The sequence below is a fragment of the Trichosporon asahii genome (genome assembly GCF_000293215.1).
Source record: "Trichosporon asahii var. asahii CBS 2479 unplaced genomic scaffold scaffold00025, whole genome shotgun sequence".
In the NCBI taxonomy this organism is placed as follows: Eukaryota; Fungi; Basidiomycota; class Tremellomycetes; order Trichosporonales; family Trichosporonaceae; genus Trichosporon; species Trichosporon asahii.
The window spans coordinates 113,123-131,186 of NW_014040899.1; the positions used below are offsets into that span (position 1 = coordinate 113,123).

Sequence of the window (18,064 nt, forward strand, 5' to 3'; positions counted from 1 at the left end):
TCGTCAACCACACTTGAAATTTCATAATGGATGAGGGACGGTCGTACGGCATTCTGCACATTCTCGATAAGCTTGACTGGAGAGTCAGGAGAGACGAAGAAACAAGGCGGAAGAGGGCTATGGAGGGGTGAAACTTGTTCCGCCTACTTGGTGGGTCGAACCGGTCAAGAATCCTGGTCGCCCCACTCAGACCTGTACATGGGAGGCAGATCTTCTTCATGATGTTTGATGAGGGCGTACCGACCGGCTGATTGACTGGGTAGACCTGAAGAGGGTGCCGCAGAGCTGGAGCTGCCTGCATGAAGAGACTCATGAGCCGTATTACTGCCAGAGTAGGTTTCAGTAGTATCTTGTGGGGTGAGCCGGGATTGGTTGACGGAGTTGGAGAGCGGACGATCAGCGTTCAAAGGGGTTTCCTCGGCGTGACCCACATGAACGGGCTCGCGATCTCGAGAAAGCTGCGAAACGAACGGCTCGATCGGCTCATGTTGCGCGTTCGGGTCTACCTCAAACGGGGATTGGGGGCGACGAGTGAGTCTCCGGCGGCAGCGGTTGAAGAGGAAAGCTGTAAGCAGACCGAGAAGAATACCGCCAAGCCCTGTGCCGATTGCAGAACCGATGAATACAGGCTGAGAAAAACGCTTCGAGGCAGGCTTGAAGTCATAATCACTGGGATAAGCTCGGGAACACAGTGCTGACTCACTAATAGTACGAGTACGATCGGATATGGCTAACTGGACACCTCATCCGGTCGGTTGTGGGGCCAATGTGCAGTTTATGCCGCACAGCCGGGTCGATAGGAAGTAGGAACAGAGTGCGCCGTATGTCATTCTGAGGCTTGAGTGAGAGGGATGTAGGCAGTCTCTGAGGCGTCCACCAGAATGGCGGTGGGTCCAGATATGCGTAGCATTCGAAAAGTCCGGGGTCTCCGTCGATACCATCGTCCATGTCGTTTTCCCTGCCCACTGGACCGAGAACCTCCACAAGAGTGGTGTGTTCAGGAATGTCGTACACCAGCTCAGTTTGCTCTCTCAAAAAGACCGTGTCGCCATGGACGTCCTTCGCCACTGAACTGCCGGCCTTTACCGCCTTGGTGTTGCGATTGGAGGCGCGAAACACCTGTTCGGACCTTGCTGAGAATACACCGAGCACGACGGCGTCTGAAACTGATCCATCGGGGTCGACCAAAGGGACTAGCGGTGATTGCGACTGCCAAGCGAGAATATCCAAAGGTCTGCGGCACCTTAGCATGGTCTCGCCTCCTGAATTCATCATGACTCACGCTTGGGTTCGAACCGGGATGTAAAACCACAGGCAGACGAAACGGAAATCGAGTTCGAAGGGCACCGAAAGTCTTCCATGGTATGGCCAAGGGCGGTCGGACAACGTCTCCCTCATCAAGGTGTAGTACGGGGTATTGAAACCCCCGGGCGTGAGCTCAAACTTCTTGTTCAACTTGCTGCCTTGATCGGATGCCCACTCGTCCCCTTCAATCCACAGGTATACGTCAACTGTGCGTTGAGAGCCCTCTCCGATTTGTCCCTCGATTTCGAGTCCCGTTCCGACGAAGTCGAAGTTCAGCTTAGAGAATACCCGTTCGTAATCGAAACCGGTATCAGGTTTGTAGTAATAGTCATCGCTGTCCTTCACTTTAGGCGCAGACCAGATCATCCCTAGCTCCCCACTGTACCGCCAAGTTGTGACGATCAACTGCGAACCGTGGGTGAGGTTGATCATTGGAGACAGCGCATCCATCCGGAACCGAATTGAGGCGTTGAAAGGTGAGCTGGCGGAAGCCGCGATGCCCATGAACATCAACAGCACTATGAAAGCGGCTGAATTGAGCATCCTGAGGTTGCGGGATGTTGAGTAGCCCTGTCGAGGAGATTGATGTGGGAAAGTGAAAGAAGGACTTGAACCATACCATACGCTGCCGAAGCAAAGACTGGAGCGAAGCACCACTCAGGACGCACGGTGCTGGTGGCTAGCAGCTTGTAGCAGCATATGTTACGGCTGCCTTGCTTCATGCCTGCTTCAGCGTGAAACAGGCCTTGGCATCGATCAATGCCAAGAAGGCCTGGCCGTCTGTGGATCCCCAGTGTGACCTTGCGAGCTACCAAGCTCATGGGGAGCCGTGCAGAAGAAGCAAAACTCTGCTCTGAAACTGATGATCTCGAGATCTGTCTGGATGGTGGAGGTCGTCGCGAGTGACAAAGCTGTCGCTCGCTTTCCCAGCCGAGAGCGCGGATCCCCTCGGAGATCGAAATCTGTTGCATGGCTATGGTGTTTTAACGTCCTTGATATAACTAAGCTAGAGGATTCTATGAGGTGTGAGACCAGAAGTGCTGAAGTGCTGCAATCGCCAGTTCTACGTTTGATATGCATGTGGCTTATCTCATGCCGAAGAGTCTTGTGTAATCCTCCTTCAAGGTGGGCATCTCCGTGGCGGGCCCCCGCTCATCCACTGACCTTTTATAGCCAAGCTGGAGAGAAGGATCGGTGAAGGTGGATGTCCCAGACGAGTTGGGATGGCTGTCCAGACCTCGCAAATACCCCTCCTTGAGTGCCATTGAATGTTGCATCGGCGGCAGAGATACCTCCCTGGCGGTACTGGCAGGGGTAGGACACACAATGGAAGGCGATTGCTCAGGCTCGATGCCCGTTCCAGGCTGCCACTCTCGGTATCGTGGAGGCAGATACTCGACTTCTTCGACGCCATCGTCTTGAGGGCTGATTTCTGTTCCGGTATCGCTTTGGTCCCCGCCACCGACCTCATCAGGTTGACCTGCAGTGTTGTGGGGCGCCCATCCTGCCGCCCAATATAGCTCCTTCTCGGATATGATGTACGGCTGAGCATCGTGCTTGTGTTCAGTCTCCTTCTTCCTATGACGGCGATGAACAAACAACAGCGCCAAAGCAGCCACAGCGAGTGCCCCTGCTACGCCCACCACAGAACCGACGATGACCCCAGTTTTGTTGATAGCCGTGTGGTTACCATCTGACTGAGCCTTTTGACTGTCAACGTTGGCCAGGTTTGCAAGAGTGTAGTTGCTAGCATGTCAGCGCAGTACAAGGCGATATCACTCACTAATGGAAGGGGTAGGTGGAAAAGCCACTCAGGAAACAAGTCGTATCCAGGTCCAGCGACCCTACCCTGACAGTCGTTCGAACTGCAGGGTCGATCGGGAGTATGAACAGAGTGCGGTTGTGAGCATCGATTGCTTTCTCTTGGGCGGATATCGGGAAATCACCAGGCTGGAACCACGAAGGCCGGGGGTCCAGGTCTGCGTAGCAGTGACTGCCTTTGACGGAATTGTTCATCTTGCCGACACGGCCATAGACTCGAATCAAGGTCGTGTTCGCCGGTGCCAAGTATGAAAGCTCCGTGTTATTCTTGAGGAGCACGGAGTCCTCGTCAACAGCGTAGCTGACTGCTGTAGTCAAGACGTGCATAGAGAAGAAGAAGAAAAGAGAGAGAACAGGAACGATGTAAACAAAGGTTAGGCTACGAGCTAGTCCAGGTGGGACCATGTGGTGGAGATCACGTGATGTCAGCAGCCCCCCTCACCGCGGCGTCCCAGCATGAGTAGCGAGTGGGTGCTGGATCCCCCATCCCCCCTCAGCACCCAGCGGGGCGCATAAGGGCTTGGACAAGGTGTTGATTGCCGGCGGTGGTGGGTTTGGTGAAGAAATCAGCTACATTGTTGTCAGTTGGCACCCGAGTTACCTGGAGAGTGCCATCCTGGTACTTCTCGCGCGTAAAGTGGTGGCGCATGTCGATGTGTTTGGTTCGTTCGTGTTGCACGGCATCCTTGGATAGGAGTACGGCGGCTTCATTGTCGCACAGGAGGTTGGTCGGACCATCCGGCAGGAGTCCCAGTTCCTTGAGAAGTTGGCGGAGCCAGACGGTCTGACGAGCGGCATCAGAGAGACCCATGTACTCCGCCTCGGTCGTGGACAGTGCCGTCGTCTGTTGCCGTTTTGACTTCCATGCCACTGCTCCGCCATAGGCCTTGAAGACATAGCCGGTGGTGGAGCGCCTTGTGTCCAGGCAACCTCCCCAATTGGCGTCGACATAGCCGAGGACTGTTCTTTCTGATCCAGCCGCGTCAAAGACCAGCGCGAAGTCGACAGTCGAGGCAAGGTACCGCAGGAGGTGCGAGACAGCGGCCACCTGCGAAGGTCCCCACTTGGTTGTGTAGCGGGCCAGCGTACCAGCAGCAAAAGCAATGTCAGGTCGGGTTATTGTTGAGGCATACAGGACTGAGCCCACCCTGCCAGGGTAGTCGAAGTGTTTCACCTGTTCATATTCCTCATCGGTCGGCGCCTTGGGTTTGAAGTTGGATGGCAGCGGCACAGTGACTGGCTTGGAGTGTGTCACCCCGAAGCGTTCGAGGATTGCCTTGATGTAGTGTTCCTGCGACAGCCACAGTTTCCGGTTAAGCCTATCTCTCCGGACATTGATTCCCAAGAAGTAGGAGACGGGTCCACCATCCTTACACTCAAACCTGGCATGTAGTCTCTTCTTGAAAAGGTCGAGCTCCCCCCTGTCATTGCCGGCCACCAGTTGGTCGTCCACATGCAGTGCCAGCAGCATTATCAGGTGGCGGAGGATCTTCACGTAGAGACACGGGTCTGCCTTGGTCGGTCGGAACCCCTCACTCCTCAAGAACGCATCCAGGGTTTCATTGAAGCACCTCGGGGATTGCTTGAGGCCGTACAGTGTGCGCAGCAGTTTCAGTACGGTGTCCGGTGGGTAGCCCGAGCCCTCTGGCGGTTCCACGTAGATGTCTTCGTGCAGTTCTCCGTTGAGGAAGGCCGCCGTAATGTCCACCTGATCGCACTCCAGGTCTAGGTGGTTCACAATGGCAAAGAAAACGCGGAGGGCGTCTTTGTGGATCACATTCGAGTGAAGATCGTTGTAATCGAGGCCCTTGACTTGACGATAGCCCTTGGCCACCCATCGTGCCTTCGGGATCGTGGGTTCTCCCGTTGTGGGATCAATCTTGTAATCGAGGACCCAGCGACAGGGCAGGACGCGCAGGTTCTTGTTCCGAGGCACGGGTTTCCAGACCTTGTACTTGTCCATCTTCGCCAGTTCCTCCTTCATGGCCTTCTCCCAGATTGGCCAATCCGGGGATTGGCGCGCCTCTTGGTAGTTCTGCGGGATACCAGTAGCTGCCAGCGCATGGGCGAGTAGGCACTCTGGTTCCAGCCCCCCTTCTTCGGTCGCCAGGTTTGCCTGGGGGTTGAGAGGTTCCAACAAGGCCCTTGTCGATGTGTCGCCCGGCAGAGTTGGCACCGCCGTATCCTCCCGGTCAGTAGTACCAGGTTGCTCGATCCTTGACGTCTCTTCCCAGTGCCAACCGGGCCACTGGCTTTTGGTAGACGGCTTGGGAGGCTGAGGTTGCGGTCGGTCCTCGAGTGGCATACGGACGGCACGCACCGGGTTCCGGCGGGGCGGGGCATCTTCACTCAGATCAATGAGTGGTCGCTCCGGAGCTGCTTCAGGCCGTGGGCCATCCGTTTCTTCCTGTGTCGAAGCCTGTGGCGTGTCTCCCGAGGGGTCCTCGCTCTGTACCGTCAGCTGGTCCTGGCCCGTCGTGGGCAGGTTGATGAGGGATACATTGGGCGTGATGTACTCGAAGTCCGAGTCGTCGACACTCTCCCAGTACCCCTTGTTGATGTTCATTCGCTGGACGCCTTCTGGTCTGCGGCCTCGGATAGGTCCCTTGGGCCACACGACATCTCTGGAGGTAATGACCTTGCCGTTGTCGAGGAGGACTCGAAAGTTCTCCGTTCCTTCCTGATAGCACATAAAGTGTCCATGCAGGTACCGGGGTTTCAGCTTGTGGGTCTGAGTGTGATCCCGAACGTATACCTCCACTCCAAAAGGCTTCATGTGCGTATAGCGTAGCTTGCGGTTGCGCCACAGCTCCTCTGGCACCGCTCTCGTCGGTCCAGCCGGTACCCTGTTCCGGGTGTAGGCCACATACCTGGCTGCCTCTGCCCAGTACTTCATGGGGAGTCCCGAGGCCGCCAGTACAGTGCGGACAAGTGTCATGATGGTTTGGTGGGCCCGCTCCACTCGTCCGTTCTGGGCATGAGCGTCTGGAGGAGTCGTCACATGCTCAATCCCTGCAGAACTGAGTTGGGTCGCGAACCATGTGGAGCTGAATTCGCCTCCCCCGTCTGAGCGGATGACCTTGACCTTGTGGTCGGTTTGGCGTTCCACAAGGGAGATATGTTGGATGATCTCCTTGGCCGCGTCGGACTTGCGTACCAGGAAGTAGACACTCAGTCGACAGGTATAGTCATCATAGATAGTCATCATGTAGCGCTTGTTGCCAGCCGAGGGTGGGTTGATAGGGCCGCACAAGTCAACGTGGACAATGCCATTCGGCTCTTGGGACCTCATGTCCGAGGGTGGTGACGGCAAGCGCTTCCCTTTTCCAACGATGCACGGCTCACAACAAAATTCATAGACGGTTTTACTTCCCAGCCTTTGCCATAAGTCACTGCTGCCCAGACGACCTTCTTTCCCCATCTTCACTACGTCATTGACGTTCAAGTGGCCAAGTCTGTTGTGCCAAGAAGAGAGGATGTCAGTCTGGGCTACATTTGACTCAGGCATGGGAAGCGTACCATCATGACGAGCCTGTGCGTCGAGGACGAAGAGGCCACCTTGTTTCTTGCCCGTAAGGAGCGTCGAGCCGTTGTTGTCGAGGTAGTACGCACGGTCCCCGGCGAAGGCCCACATCGTCTTGCCAGTGGCGGTCATGGAGCCCACACTGATCAAGTTTCTGGCAAAGCCAGGAACATGGAGGACGTCGTGGAGCTGAATGCCATTTGCCAGCTTCAGGGTCCCGCGCCCAGCAGCCGGCACGCGCGCCTTGTTGGCCACGCGCACATAGATGGGGTTGCCGAGGGGCTTGATGTCAGACAGAATCGAGTCATCATGGACCATGTGCTGGCTTGCGCCGGTGTCCACCGTGAACTGGAGGGCTGAAGTCTCAGAAGCCATCAGGGAGAGAACCTCTTGGCTTGTCACCTCAGTCTCCTCGATCTCGGCGACGCACGCGACAGGCGCACGGGATGTCGTCAAGGGAAAGGGGTCGTCCTCCTCCCAGATGCCTTGGTCTGGGAACTGGATGGATTGGATTGAGTTCCAGAAGGGGCATTCGAGGGAGAGGTTGCGAAGGCGCGATGTCATTGAGTCCGACGAGGGCTCCTCACTTGACGTCGCCGTCGTGTCCTCAGCGGGGAGTGACGGGGTGGGTGAGGTGCGTTGGGTGGATGGAGTAGGAGACAGGACTGGGGATTGGTCTTCCTCGGCATCAATCGAGGTGTCTAGTAAGTCTTCACACGAGTGGAAGGTTTGGGATGGCCCCACACTCAGGTATGGCGCGTCGAGGAGGGACCCGGAGGTGAGAGAGGCGTCTTGATCCGACATCGCCGCAGTCAGTTCGGCGTGTAGCTTGAGGATGGACTGCGGCACACCGAAGGTCACATCCCTAGATGGGGTGCCCGGACGGGCCTGCTTGCGAGGGGTAGAGGCCCAGGGTGGTTCGAAGGAAGAGGAGTCTTCCTCACTGTTGGGTGTGTACGCAATCTCCGTGATGTAGGCGTCCTCGTAGCCCGGGGCACGCGACTCCGCCTCAGCCAGGCAGGCTGCGTGGCAGTCCCTCGGGGAGGGCTCCTGCTTGTCGGACTTGTCGGACTTGTCGGACTTGTCAGACTTGTCTGCCGCCTTGTCGGTCGCCTTGCCCTTGGGTTTGGGCTTCCAACCTGGGGGAGCCAGTTCGGGATGCAGTCCGAAGCACTCATCGTCGCTGTGGCCTGGCATATTGTGGAAGCTGCACCTCTTGTTGGGGTCGCCACCCATCTTGCGTCCCTTGCGGCCTCCAACGTTGAGCTTCCCGCTGGCGAGCAGGGCCTGTGCTTGTGTCTTGGCGAAGGCCGCCGAGCGCTCACGCATGTCACGGCGGCTCTGGTGATCCATGATGCGAGAGAAGACCTCAGTGGAGGAAGGACACACAGTCTGTGCCATAATGGTGTCGGTGACGGACTCATACGATTCAGGCAGTGACATAAGCACCAGCAGAGTGTACAGTTCGTCGGGGATGACAACATCCGCCTCGGCGAGGTCGCTGTGGGCACTGGCAAGTTTACCAGTGTGTGCCTTGACGTCGCCACCCTCTTCCAGGTCGGCACGCACCAGCACCCGCAGGAGTTCGATCTTCCTGGCCAGGCGCACCGCAGAATAGTGGCCTTTCAAGAAGTCCCACAGGCGCTTGGACTGAGCTGTGAACGAATGTTCCGGTGCGGGAGGTTGATACACGCGGAGGTCCGGGGGAAGACACTGGGCGAGAGTTGGGCTGAGGGCGGAGTTGATAATGGAATATGCTTGGCGGTCTGCCGAGCACCACAGACGGTAAGTGGTGACGTCCTCCGTACTGAGGTTCGCCACCTTGCTGGGCTTGCAGGGTATAGGCATGTCACCATCGACGACTTGCGCGAGGCCGCGTACATTGAGGTAGTTGGTCATGAAACGGCGCCATTCATGGTAGTTGTTCGAGCTCGAAAGTTTGTCTTCCGAGCGCATCACGGGGAGACCGCCTCCTATCTTCTCAAATTCCGTCATGTTGCTGTCCGAGACGTCGTCAAGCGGTAGTCGGATTGGACGGAGGAAGGGAGGGCGGGTCGGTTATGGTTAGGGTGGCAAAAACCAGGTTCTTAATGTATAGCACGTAGGAGGGGAGGGAGTGTGATGTCCGGCGCGACTGCTCAACTGCGTGCGGGGCGTTTGTTGAGTCGTCGTGCCGGGGCAGATAGATGTGACTCTTAATCTGCTGTAGTCAAGACGTGCATAGAGAAGAAGAAGAAAAGAGAGAGAACAGGAACGATGTAAACAAAGGTTAGGCTACGAGCTAGTCCAGGTGGGACCATGTGGTGGAGATCACGTGATGTCAGCACTGACGTCCCTTTTCAAGTGTCGGGCTTGGTGGACGTCGCGAAGTTGCAAAGGCTTCTGCAACATGTGGAACTCGTCTGTCTTCTGGCTGAATGCGAAACTCATCCTCGGGTTTATACGCCTCTGCGATAAGACTGCAGGAGCGAAAGTGGCCTGTGACTCAAGCTCCTTCACAGAGGGTCTTGCCGTTAGCTGTGACTGTCATCGAGAGGACTTACGCCTGAGTCCGAACGGGGACGTCGATCGTGAAATTGTGGAATTCGAAAATCGCATCGGGAGAATATGACCATCGCAGTTCGTATGCTGAGAGATTCAAACCCGATGCAGACATCAAATCGGGTGTCTCTCTGACGGTTCCATTTAGCTGTGTGCTGGGGCCAGCTGTACCCACAGTCGGCCTTTGCAGGAAGCCGAGCACAGGGTTGATGGATTGGGGGTCACTTTTGTTAACCTGGTTAACCTGGTGATTGGCGTTCCTCCATCGAGCAAAACCCTGGACTTCAAACCCAACTCCAACGAAAGCGCATCCGCTACTTCCACCAGAGCCGGCGCTGGTCCTATAACCTGTGGCATTGTCCATGGTGAAGGGCGGGCCACCCCACCATTCTGAGGCCCCATCGACGTCGACCAAGCCGTCCAGCGAATCCACCGTGAACTTGAAAGTGTCGTTGAATTGCGCTACGGTCGGCAGCGCGAAGAGCGGCCATGCCAGCCACGAGAGTCGGTGTGGAAATATCATGTTTGCCCGTCGAGTGCTTTGGTCGTATGTTGTGGCATGCTCCGTCTAGTTTAGAAGCGAGGATGAGTTGGGGATACAGATGCAGAAAGTTGTGAAGTTGGCAGATGACTGAAAGAGAAGGCTCTGCTTGCAACCTGCCGGCTTTCTCAATGGTAAGCCGCCCACCTGCTGGGGTTGCAACATGGAATAGGACGGATGCACGGCATCCTCAGCACCTCTTCCGCTGCTTCAAAAGCTGGGACTGCACAGCTCCAACCACGGTGAGCACTGCAACGACGTGATCATGGAAACCGTAATCTTATCTTCTAGCAGCTGCGGGCATCGCTGGATGACCATGGGAACTTGCGATAGAGTTGTGCGATGGCGGTGCTACAGAAATGTGAAAGAGCAGACGGTCATGGCTTCCTCGGAAAAACGAACTGGTCAGATGCACAGAACAAAGTTTGAAGCAGTTCAGATTACGTAGACCGCTCCCGGTGCACTGGCACGGAGCATTGTAGAAGTTGCGGAGAGTGGTGCCTGTTCGTTTCGCGTTAAACTCTGTCTGCATGAGCGGCTCCTTAACAATCACTTTTGGGGGTCCGGGTTGCACATTCGATAACACTGCACAGCCTGGTCTGTATATAGACATGCAATACGTGAGGAGCGCCATCTCCGAAGACTCCAAGGATTGGAACTCAGCAAACCAAGAGGATGTATACGAAAGTGGATGCATCTGCGGCGGTATGAATAGCTGTGTTAGATCGATCGCAAGCTTTTCAGTGGTGGCTTGGGAGGCAGTAAGGGGCAGGCATGGCGGCGGCATGGCTTTTCAGGGACCGATAAGATACCGATAGGGATACTGCGGCTTGAGTGGGTGGTGCCCGCACTAGGTTAGGGCTGGTGCCAGCTCGTGAGGCTGAGTTGAGGCTCAGAGACAGTCGGGGAATTGCTGGAGAGTGGCTGCTATGCACTACGACAAATCGAAGGCTCGGGCATACTCCTCCTTCAACGGAGGAGTACGTTCAGGAGTGCGAGCCGTGCGCTCCGCCGGCGAACGGGGCACACCAAAGACTCTGGCACACTCCTCTTTCAGTTGAGGGGTGGTAACGTGGGTAGTATACCGGCTAGGAGAGTCAGGTCCCGACTCTAGCACTCTCTTCGTATCAATCTTGAGGGCCGAAGGCTGTCCTGGCCGCTCTCTAGCTCCATTCGCCAGGGGCCTGGTAGAGTCGTCTGGGGAGCTCCAGCCGGGTGTGGAACCGTCAACCGCAGAGGTCAACTGTTCACCCTCATATACGGGTGGGGAATGTTCCAATCCTTCCGCCGCGTCTTGCTCTTGGACGATGCGACGTGGTCGGGGACGAGTGCTGCCGACTGGGGCAGGACCAGAGCGGTTTGGCGGCGTGTCGGGCCAATCAAGGGCATTGTGCGGCGCCCAGCTCGCTGTCCGGTACAGATCCTTCTCAGAGACATCATATGGTTCTGCGCCCAACTCCTTCCCCTTCTGCTGTTTTCTGCGTCGGAGCAACAGCCACGCAAGAATTGCGGTCAGCACGAGGGCTCCCCCCACACCCACCACCACTCCAACAATGATATCTGTCCGGTGCTTTGACTCCGCACTCGAAGCTCCCGAGCTCGCTTCGATGCCGCCGCCATCACTCCCAGAGTCGACGGCGGCGAGGTTTGCAAGGGTGTAATTACTTGATTGTAAGCGCTGGAACTCCCCATGCACCCACTAATGGAATGGATAGCTGGAGATGCCGCTGATGAAACATGTCGAATCAAGTCCCAGAGTCCCCACTCTGACTGTAGTCTGTACGCCCGGATCGATTGGGAGTAGGAACAACGTGCGATTGACACCATTGATCTCCTTCTCTGAAGAGGATATGGGAAAGCTGGTATTCTTCCACCACGGCGGAGGGGGGTCAAGGTCGGCATAGCACATGCTTCCTGCCGAAGACTCATTAAGCTGCCCTACTGGTCCAAAGATTTGAATCAAGGTCGTGTTGGGAGGTGCCGTATAGGAGAGCTCTGTCATGTTCCTAAGCATGATGTGGCCCTCCTCCAATCGGTAAGTGACACCCCGTTTCCGTTTCTCATATTGAATGACGCCAGTGTCGTTTGCGCTGAATCGAGGGGGGTAAATCTCCTTCCTCCCGCGGAACATGTCACGGAACTGCCGAAGTTTGCTGCTGAAACCCAGACTCATAGTAGATTGCAGTTGCCCGTTTTGAGCAGTCGGCACAAATGTAGCCTGCGATTGCAGATCAACCAGCGATGGTCTATCCTGTCAGTTGTGATGGACATGCCCTTTCTTAACTCACGCTTGAGTGCGGATAGGAATGTCAATCGTGAGGTTGTGAAACTCCAACTGCGTATCGGCGCGGAGAACCCAGTTCAAATCGTATGCTGATAGGGGCATGTTTGATGCCGCGAAAAGGCGAGGATCGTCGGTGACATTCCCAGTGAGCTCGAGCAATGACTCCTCCTGCCACTCTCGGTCAGAGGGGCAGAGGTAGGCAAAGACTGCTCCGGGGTTCCCGTCGTCGTCAGAATCAGACGGTCCGCTGCCGTACTTCCAGAGTCCGAAGCCCTGAACTTCGAATCCAGTGCCTACGAAAGAAGAGCCCCATACTCCACTCGAACGGCCAGTACTGGTGCGGTATCCGTTGTCGGTGTCGACGGTGAATGGCAATCCTCCATACCAGCTTCTCGCAGCATCGACGTCGACGGGGCCGTCCAGGGATGTCAACGTGAAGGAGACAGTGGAATTGAATTGAGCAATGACAATTCGTGCGACCAGCAGCCAAGTGGCACAAAACCACTGGTATGAAGGCATCCTTTGGTAAGGGCAGACCGCCGATGTGTACCGAAAGCGTTCGCGAGCTGATTGATGGGGATGAAGCTGTAAGACGGTGATGCGAGAAAGTTGCTTATGGGAGGGGGAACTCAGGGGAACATGTCGCTGATTATCTAGGCCCTCGATGCTCAGATCAGAATCGCAGTATCCCTCGAGGACTCGCATAATAGCACATGATAAGTTTCACGCGTGTGCACGGCACAGCATGTAGAGCACAAATGGAATGAGCGATGCAGTTTACCTGTCAACGACGCTGCAAACTCAACCTTAAAATCAAGCCCCTGATGCCATGGCGAGGGCCAGGCACGTTCTGTACGCTCAGTTCTATTATCGATCACGGGTCCCGGCCCGGCTGAAGTTGTTGCGGAAACCTGTGCAAGCCTCGTCACCTCACGGTAGAATCAATATGCCCACCGACAGCGTGTCGCAGACGAGGTGCGAACATGAGGTACTGCTGTCGCTCCTCCGCAACCAGCTAAGGCCATCAAGGGGCGGGATGGGGCACCAAGGCTACCCCTTGCTCAGGGTCAGACTGATAAGATAGCCGCCTGTACGCCGCAGCCTCCGCAGATAACCGCAGACTTCATCGTCCACAGGAGTCGTGACTCGTACCCAACTCTGTACTCGATGAGTAGTCAAACTGTTCATCCGATGCTTGCGCTTTTCCATGCCAAGTCCCGTCTATGAGACATTGGGCTTCTCAGCAGTGATTCTTACGCACAGATTCCCAGAGGTCGGCAGACGCCGGATCAAAGCGTTGTGCTTCCCTGCGTTTGCCATGTTGACCCCTCTCTCTGACTATAAGTAGATCGCAATGATCACTGATGGCGGTCGTTACTAACATCCAAGCACAAGGTACAGTTCGCATCTAGTTTTCTCAGGAACATGCTGACCGCTGAAAGCAGCTGTTCGTGAAGCGATGGCCCACTTCTGCGAAAACGAATACAGCGTTGATCTTCAAAACTTCCTCTTCATCGGCGTTCCAATCATGGCGTCGTTCATCACCTTCTTCTTCGGGGTGTATATCGGGCGTCTAAACTGGCGCCGGGAGCATAACCTTGAGATTGGCTCCCTGCCCGACCAGTACATCGCGCGCCCTCGAACGACGCCGGAGCAGAACTCTGGCCTCGACGTCGTGACGCCGTTCCCTCTTCGTACCTCATACGAAACGGAGACGGAGACGGAGCCAATCATGGTGGAGCGCCCGCTACCGGAACTACCCTCAAGATTGCGCGACGCTGTAGGCAACGATGTGGTCAAGCCCCGCCCCGCATTCTTTGTGGACGAGGGAAGCTCTTCGATGATCACGAGCGAGGAACGACGAACCTCCACCCCCGCGCTTCGGCCAGAGGATGTCTCGCATGCCATCAGCGTTCTGACAGCCGCGCTGAGACTGAACCTCGATCAGACTGGCTCGGGACGAGCCACTCCGGTCGTTGAGGCAGGCGCCAGTCCGAGTGTCACTCAGGGGCACGGTCATGGCGCGCGCGAAGCCGACAGCGGACGACTTCTCCTTCCGCCCCAGTACCAGTCTGAGTGGCGCAGTGCTGCCTCAAGCTCCTCGCGCGAGTCACAAGTCTCGAGTAGCGTCGAAGGAGAAGCTGGTCCGGCTCGGCCACCGAGAAGGAAGCGGGGATAGGGGTGCGCCCCGTGTAGATGTTGATAGTTGCTATGTTTAGGCTTGATTTTCATGTGAACTTTTCTCCGGTTCAGGATGCTGACAGCTTGAAGCTTGGGCACTTTGGCCCGAAAGTGATGTGAGCTCAGTTCCGGCCCGACGTGGCAGCGGCGAACAGTCGCTGCCACAACCGTGCCGCAGCAAATAGTCGCAGTGCTGGGTGTGGAAGCCGTTGTGGTCAGTCGTGCTGGTCCGGGGGTTTGCTTCAAGATCCGGGTCACATCCTTCAATGGTCTTCTCTTTCCAGTCCGTCGCTTATGACCTAGACTGCGGTCTGCCCTTTGAAAACTCGTGAGCTTGAACCGAGCGGAGGTTCTCTGGGTTGCACAGGCTTCCGGGCCATTAGATTTCTACCAGGAAGCTTGAAGTATGACACAAGTCCGTGTCAATGCAAAGCTTCCGCCTGTCGTTCGTTGCCCGGTGTCTGCACCACCATCCACTCATGACTCGCTTGCACCCTTCGTCAACAATCATCGCGAAGGAAGCTGAGGTTCATCGCAGTCGTGCAGGCCGTAAGTGATTGGCGATCTTTCAGCGCTGACAACAGGTTGCAAAGAGGCAAGATGGCCATGCTGGATATGGAGGCCGTCCTCTGGTACTTCATCACGATTGGCATTCCAATCATCGGTTCCATCATCCTCTTCTGGGTCGGCGTATGGGTTGGATGCTGTTGGAACCGTCGACGAACGCGGAAACGAGAGAAGCGGCTAGACGCAGAAATGGGGCGCGATCTGCTGAAGGCCGAAGTCGAAACGAAGCCCACGACGCCGTACACTCTCCCGACCTCGGACGACCTGACGGACGTGACCGAGACGGCTCCAATGCTACCGCCTAGCACGCCGACGACGCCTGTCCCGATGGGGAGCAGCCACATCTCAACCCACCAGTTCGGCAAAGAACTGCACGGCGATCTGCGGGGGAGTCTGGAGATGCCAACGCCGAGGGTGCCAAGGATGGCATTGGCGCCATCACGGCTCGGGGCTCTTGCCCATTCGCCCTCGCCTCCGCCGGTGAGGACGCCCTCTCTGCCGCCCGGTCCGAACGAAGACGTGACCCGTGCCATAAACGCATTGGCAGAAGCACTGCGGCAGCAAACCGTCGACCGGCCCGGAACGCCGACCGCTGGTTCGGTGCGCGAGGGCCGCGAGGGTCGTGACGGTGCAACAAGCTATCGCGAGACGGACGCTGCGCGGCTCGACACGCGCCTCGAGCCCCTCCCGCCCCTGTACCAGTCCGAGTGGCGCTCGGACACGAGCTCGACGCACTCGGTGTCTCGCACGTCTTCGGAGCGCGAGCGCCGCGAACGCCGCCTCGTCCCGGGCGGCCCGCGCCGACTTCCCAGAAGTGATGCCAAGGCCCTCCTCCGTGCTGCGAGCACCCGTAGTGCGAACTCTGTGTAGCGTGTTTGAAAGATGTGAAACGTATGACTAGGGCGATCGAAGCATCAACGCTGTCTCGTGGCTCGCGTGAACCGCGGGTTTCGGTCCGAGTGGGCCGTCGCGCAGTCAGCCTGCTCGCATCTCTGCAGATGTAAGGTGATCAGCGTTGATGTCTGTCCGGTAAACTCTTCCTTGGCTGTGATCAAGTTAGTGTGGGTAAGTGAGCCGTCCGTCGCTGACAGCAGCATGAGGGCAGTGGGCTGGACCTCCCTCGCACTCGTGAGCACCGGGAGCATCGCCATCGGGCTTGGGAGATGGTGGTGGCAGCGCCGGAAGCGCCTCGGCGTGGCGCGCCGGGCAGAAGCCGACATCGAGCAATGCACGCAGGTGAGGAGTGCGAGTCCCTTCCCTTTCGAGCCGGAGACGGCGCCGATGCTCCCTGCCCCCAGCTCCAGCACTAGTCCCCAGGATCCCGAGCCTGTAGCAGGAAACCGGAGGACAGATACTCCGCCGCCACCTGTGCCGCCGAGGTCGCCGCAGCCGCCAGCACCGCCGCCCAAGGACGCGCCGAAAGACAAGCCGAAGGGCAAGCCTAAGGACGTGAAAATGGACAAGGCTGCCGAGGCTGCAGCGGAGATCGGCGAAGGATCCGGGGGTTGGGGTGCCGTAGCCTCGTCGTCATCCACCCACGAGTCCCCGGAATCCGCGGCGGAGCAGACACCGCATCCAGAGGAGATATCGAGGGCCATCGCAGTCTTGACCCAGGCTCTGCGACCGCAGACAAACCTGGACTCACCGACTGCAGATGGTCTGGAGGCCCCTCAGCTGCCCGCAGAGATCGACCGCGCGCCGACCTATCGAGCCCGCGAGCCGCCCTCCAGCTCGCCAATCCCGGAGATACCTCCGGCAGTGAGCCGTGCGCCATCGTACCGGGAGCGAGAGGATGTTCCCGGGCCCTCCACCATGCCAGCGCCAGCATATCGCCGTAACGACCCCGGACCCACCAGCATCGTCGTCCCGCAGCCCTCTCGCGCTGCCAGCCGTGCCCCGTCGTATCGTGAGCGAGACGCCGCTCCACCCCAGTACCAGTCCGAGTGGCGAGGCTCGGCTAGCAGCCTGAGCAGCTCGAGCTCCATGCGGTCCGAGCGCAGCGTCGGTGGGTCGGGGCGCGTGCGCGGACCCCGCGGCCCGCGTACTTCGCGTCCTTCGCTCAAGCGGTGATTCGCAGCTCTCGACAAGGGATGTTCATAGCGCCAGTGTCTGTGCAGATAAGCCTCTTTGTGTTTCAGAATTGTGATGCGATTTCTTGACCATTCATGAGTGAGAGATAGGGTCGACCTCCACCGCAGGCGTTGGGGTGAAAGCTACGCCGTTGGGGATACTCTCGGAGCAATGCGCACCGACGACCTCCTTGAGCTGCATGTCCTAGCGTGCAGTATTTCTGTCGACAGCGACTTAGTGACTGCTCCTCACGATCGCCACCCACCACCTTGCTAGCCGCCATGTCCACACCCGTCGCCGACTACGCCTCTGACCTCGTCACGCGTCTCTGGAAGCGCGCCGAGGGCTCCATCGTCACGCAAGGCATTCTCCTCGCCCTCCCCCCCGCCATGCTCCTGTACGGCGTGCACAGTACAGTGCGGCGCAACAGGGTCGAGGCTGAAGTCCGCGAGCGACTACGCGTGATGGAGCGAGACGCTGCCTCGGTCGTCGCAGCGCACAAGGAAGTCACACGAACGCTCGAGGAGCTCGACCACACCCTTGCAAACATGCGCACCGCTCTCCGGACACAGGCGACGTCGTGGGCTTCCCTCCAGCCCGATGCGAGTGCCGAGGATATTGCGAACTCGTACTCGAAGGTCGAGGACTTGCACTGTGCACTCATGTTCGATCTCGGGCTCGCACTTGGAAACACGAAGAAGATTCGACAGACTGTAAACCGGCGGCCTTCCCATGACGCTGCGCCGGAGACCGACTTGGTCCGCTGGCTCATCGAGATCTTCTCAAGCAAAGCGGTGGGCTGTGCCAAGAGATAGTCGCCGTAGACAGGCCCCGCCAGACAATTCTTGAGGATGCCACGCTTGTCTTGCGAACGCCCAGGATTCCCAACTTGGCCTTCCTCGTAAGCAAAACTTGATATAGAGTTGATAGCCCGTGATGCGGAGACGTTTGCACTGTCGTCATTTCATGGTACACCGTCGAAGTTCCCCTATCTGAGGCGGCGTCGACATGGACATCAGTAGCTCGGCAGTTCGATGTGATTGCGCGGGAGAAGATCCAGCCAGCGTGTGATATGGTGGGTGTTCTGGAGCGGAACTCGATCATCATCGTGAAGAATCGCGTCAACCCAGCATCGCTGGACTGGAACCAAACAGAGAGCGATGACTAGGCGTGTGAAAGCGGTGACACGTGGACGGAATATGATAGGCCCGCCTGTGCTGAATTGGGGAGA

The 18,064-nt window shown here is 57.4% G+C and overlaps 9 protein-coding genes across 9 annotated transcripts; 4 read left to right on the top strand and 5 right to left on the bottom strand.

Moving 5' to 3' along the window:
• Positions 1 to 164: 164 nt before the first annotated feature.
• On the bottom strand, positions 165 to 1,848 carry A1Q1_00513 (uncharacterized protein; the record flags this gene model as incomplete). Its single annotated transcript, XM_014325828.1, has 3 exons — positions 165 to 669; positions 719 to 1,234; positions 1,283 to 1,848. 3 exons carry the CDS (start codon positions 1,846 to 1,848, stop codon positions 165 to 167), a joined length of 1,587 nt encoding a protein of 528 aa, XP_014181303.1.
• Positions 1,849 to 2,061: 213 nt separating this feature from the next.
• A1Q1_00514 (uncharacterized protein) lies at positions 2,062 to 3,531 on the bottom strand (the record flags this gene model as incomplete). Its single annotated transcript, XM_014325829.1, has 3 exons — positions 2,062 to 2,278; positions 2,470 to 3,015; positions 3,089 to 3,531. The coding sequence occupies 3 exons, from the start codon at positions 3,529 to 3,531 to the stop codon at positions 2,062 to 2,064; spliced, it is 1,206 nt and encodes a 401-aa protein (XP_014181304.1).
• Positions 3,532 to 3,619: 88 nt separating this feature from the next.
• Positions 3,620 to 8,644, bottom strand: A1Q1_00515 (rve; the record flags this gene model as incomplete). Its single annotated transcript, XM_014325830.1, has 1 exon — positions 3,620 to 8,644. The coding sequence occupies one exon, from the start codon at positions 8,642 to 8,644 to the stop codon at positions 3,620 to 3,622; it is 5,025 nt and encodes a 1,674-aa protein (XP_014181305.1).
• Positions 8,645 to 8,959: 315 nt separating this feature from the next.
• On the bottom strand, positions 8,960 to 9,713 carry A1Q1_00516 (uncharacterized protein; the record flags this gene model as incomplete). Its single annotated transcript, XM_014325831.1, has 2 exons — positions 8,960 to 9,155; positions 9,193 to 9,713. The coding sequence occupies 2 exons, from the start codon at positions 9,711 to 9,713 to the stop codon at positions 8,960 to 8,962; spliced, it is 717 nt and encodes a 238-aa protein (XP_014181306.1).
• Positions 9,714 to 10,665: 952 nt separating this feature from the next.
• Positions 10,666 to 12,534, bottom strand: A1Q1_00517 (uncharacterized protein; the record flags this gene model as incomplete). Its single annotated transcript, XM_014325832.1, has 3 exons — positions 10,666 to 11,430; positions 11,497 to 11,977; positions 12,020 to 12,534. The coding sequence occupies 3 exons, from the start codon at positions 12,532 to 12,534 to the stop codon at positions 10,666 to 10,668; spliced, it is 1,761 nt and encodes a 586-aa protein (XP_014181307.1).
• Positions 12,535 to 13,543: 1,009 nt separating this feature from the next.
• On the top strand, positions 13,544 to 14,194 carry A1Q1_00518 (uncharacterized protein; the record flags this gene model as incomplete). The annotated part of the gene is made up of 1 exon (XM_014325833.1): positions 13,544 to 14,194. The coding sequence occupies one exon, from the start codon at positions 13,544 to 13,546 to the stop codon at positions 14,192 to 14,194; it is 651 nt and encodes a 216-aa protein (XP_014181308.1).
• A 268-nt stretch (positions 14,195 to 14,462) lies between these two features.
• Positions 14,463 to 15,633, top strand: A1Q1_00519 (uncharacterized protein; the record flags this gene model as incomplete). Its single annotated transcript, XM_014325834.1, has 2 exons — positions 14,463 to 14,524; positions 14,769 to 15,633. The coding sequence occupies 2 exons, from the start codon at positions 14,463 to 14,465 to the stop codon at positions 15,631 to 15,633; spliced, it is 927 nt and encodes a 308-aa protein (XP_014181309.1).
• Positions 15,634 to 16,044: 411 nt separating this feature from the next.
• A1Q1_00520 (uncharacterized protein) lies at positions 16,045 to 16,833 on the top strand (the record flags this gene model as incomplete). The annotated part of the gene is made up of 1 exon (XM_014325835.1): positions 16,045 to 16,833. The coding sequence occupies one exon, from the start codon at positions 16,045 to 16,047 to the stop codon at positions 16,831 to 16,833; it is 789 nt and encodes a 262-aa protein (XP_014181310.1).
• Positions 16,834 to 17,114: 281 nt separating this feature from the next.
• Positions 17,115 to 17,648, top strand: A1Q1_00521 (uncharacterized protein; the record flags this gene model as incomplete). Its single annotated transcript, XM_014325836.1, has 1 exon — positions 17,115 to 17,648. The coding sequence occupies one exon, from the start codon at positions 17,115 to 17,117 to the stop codon at positions 17,646 to 17,648; it is 534 nt and encodes a 177-aa protein (XP_014181311.1).
• Between the last annotated feature and the right edge of the window lie 416 nt (positions 17,649 to 18,064).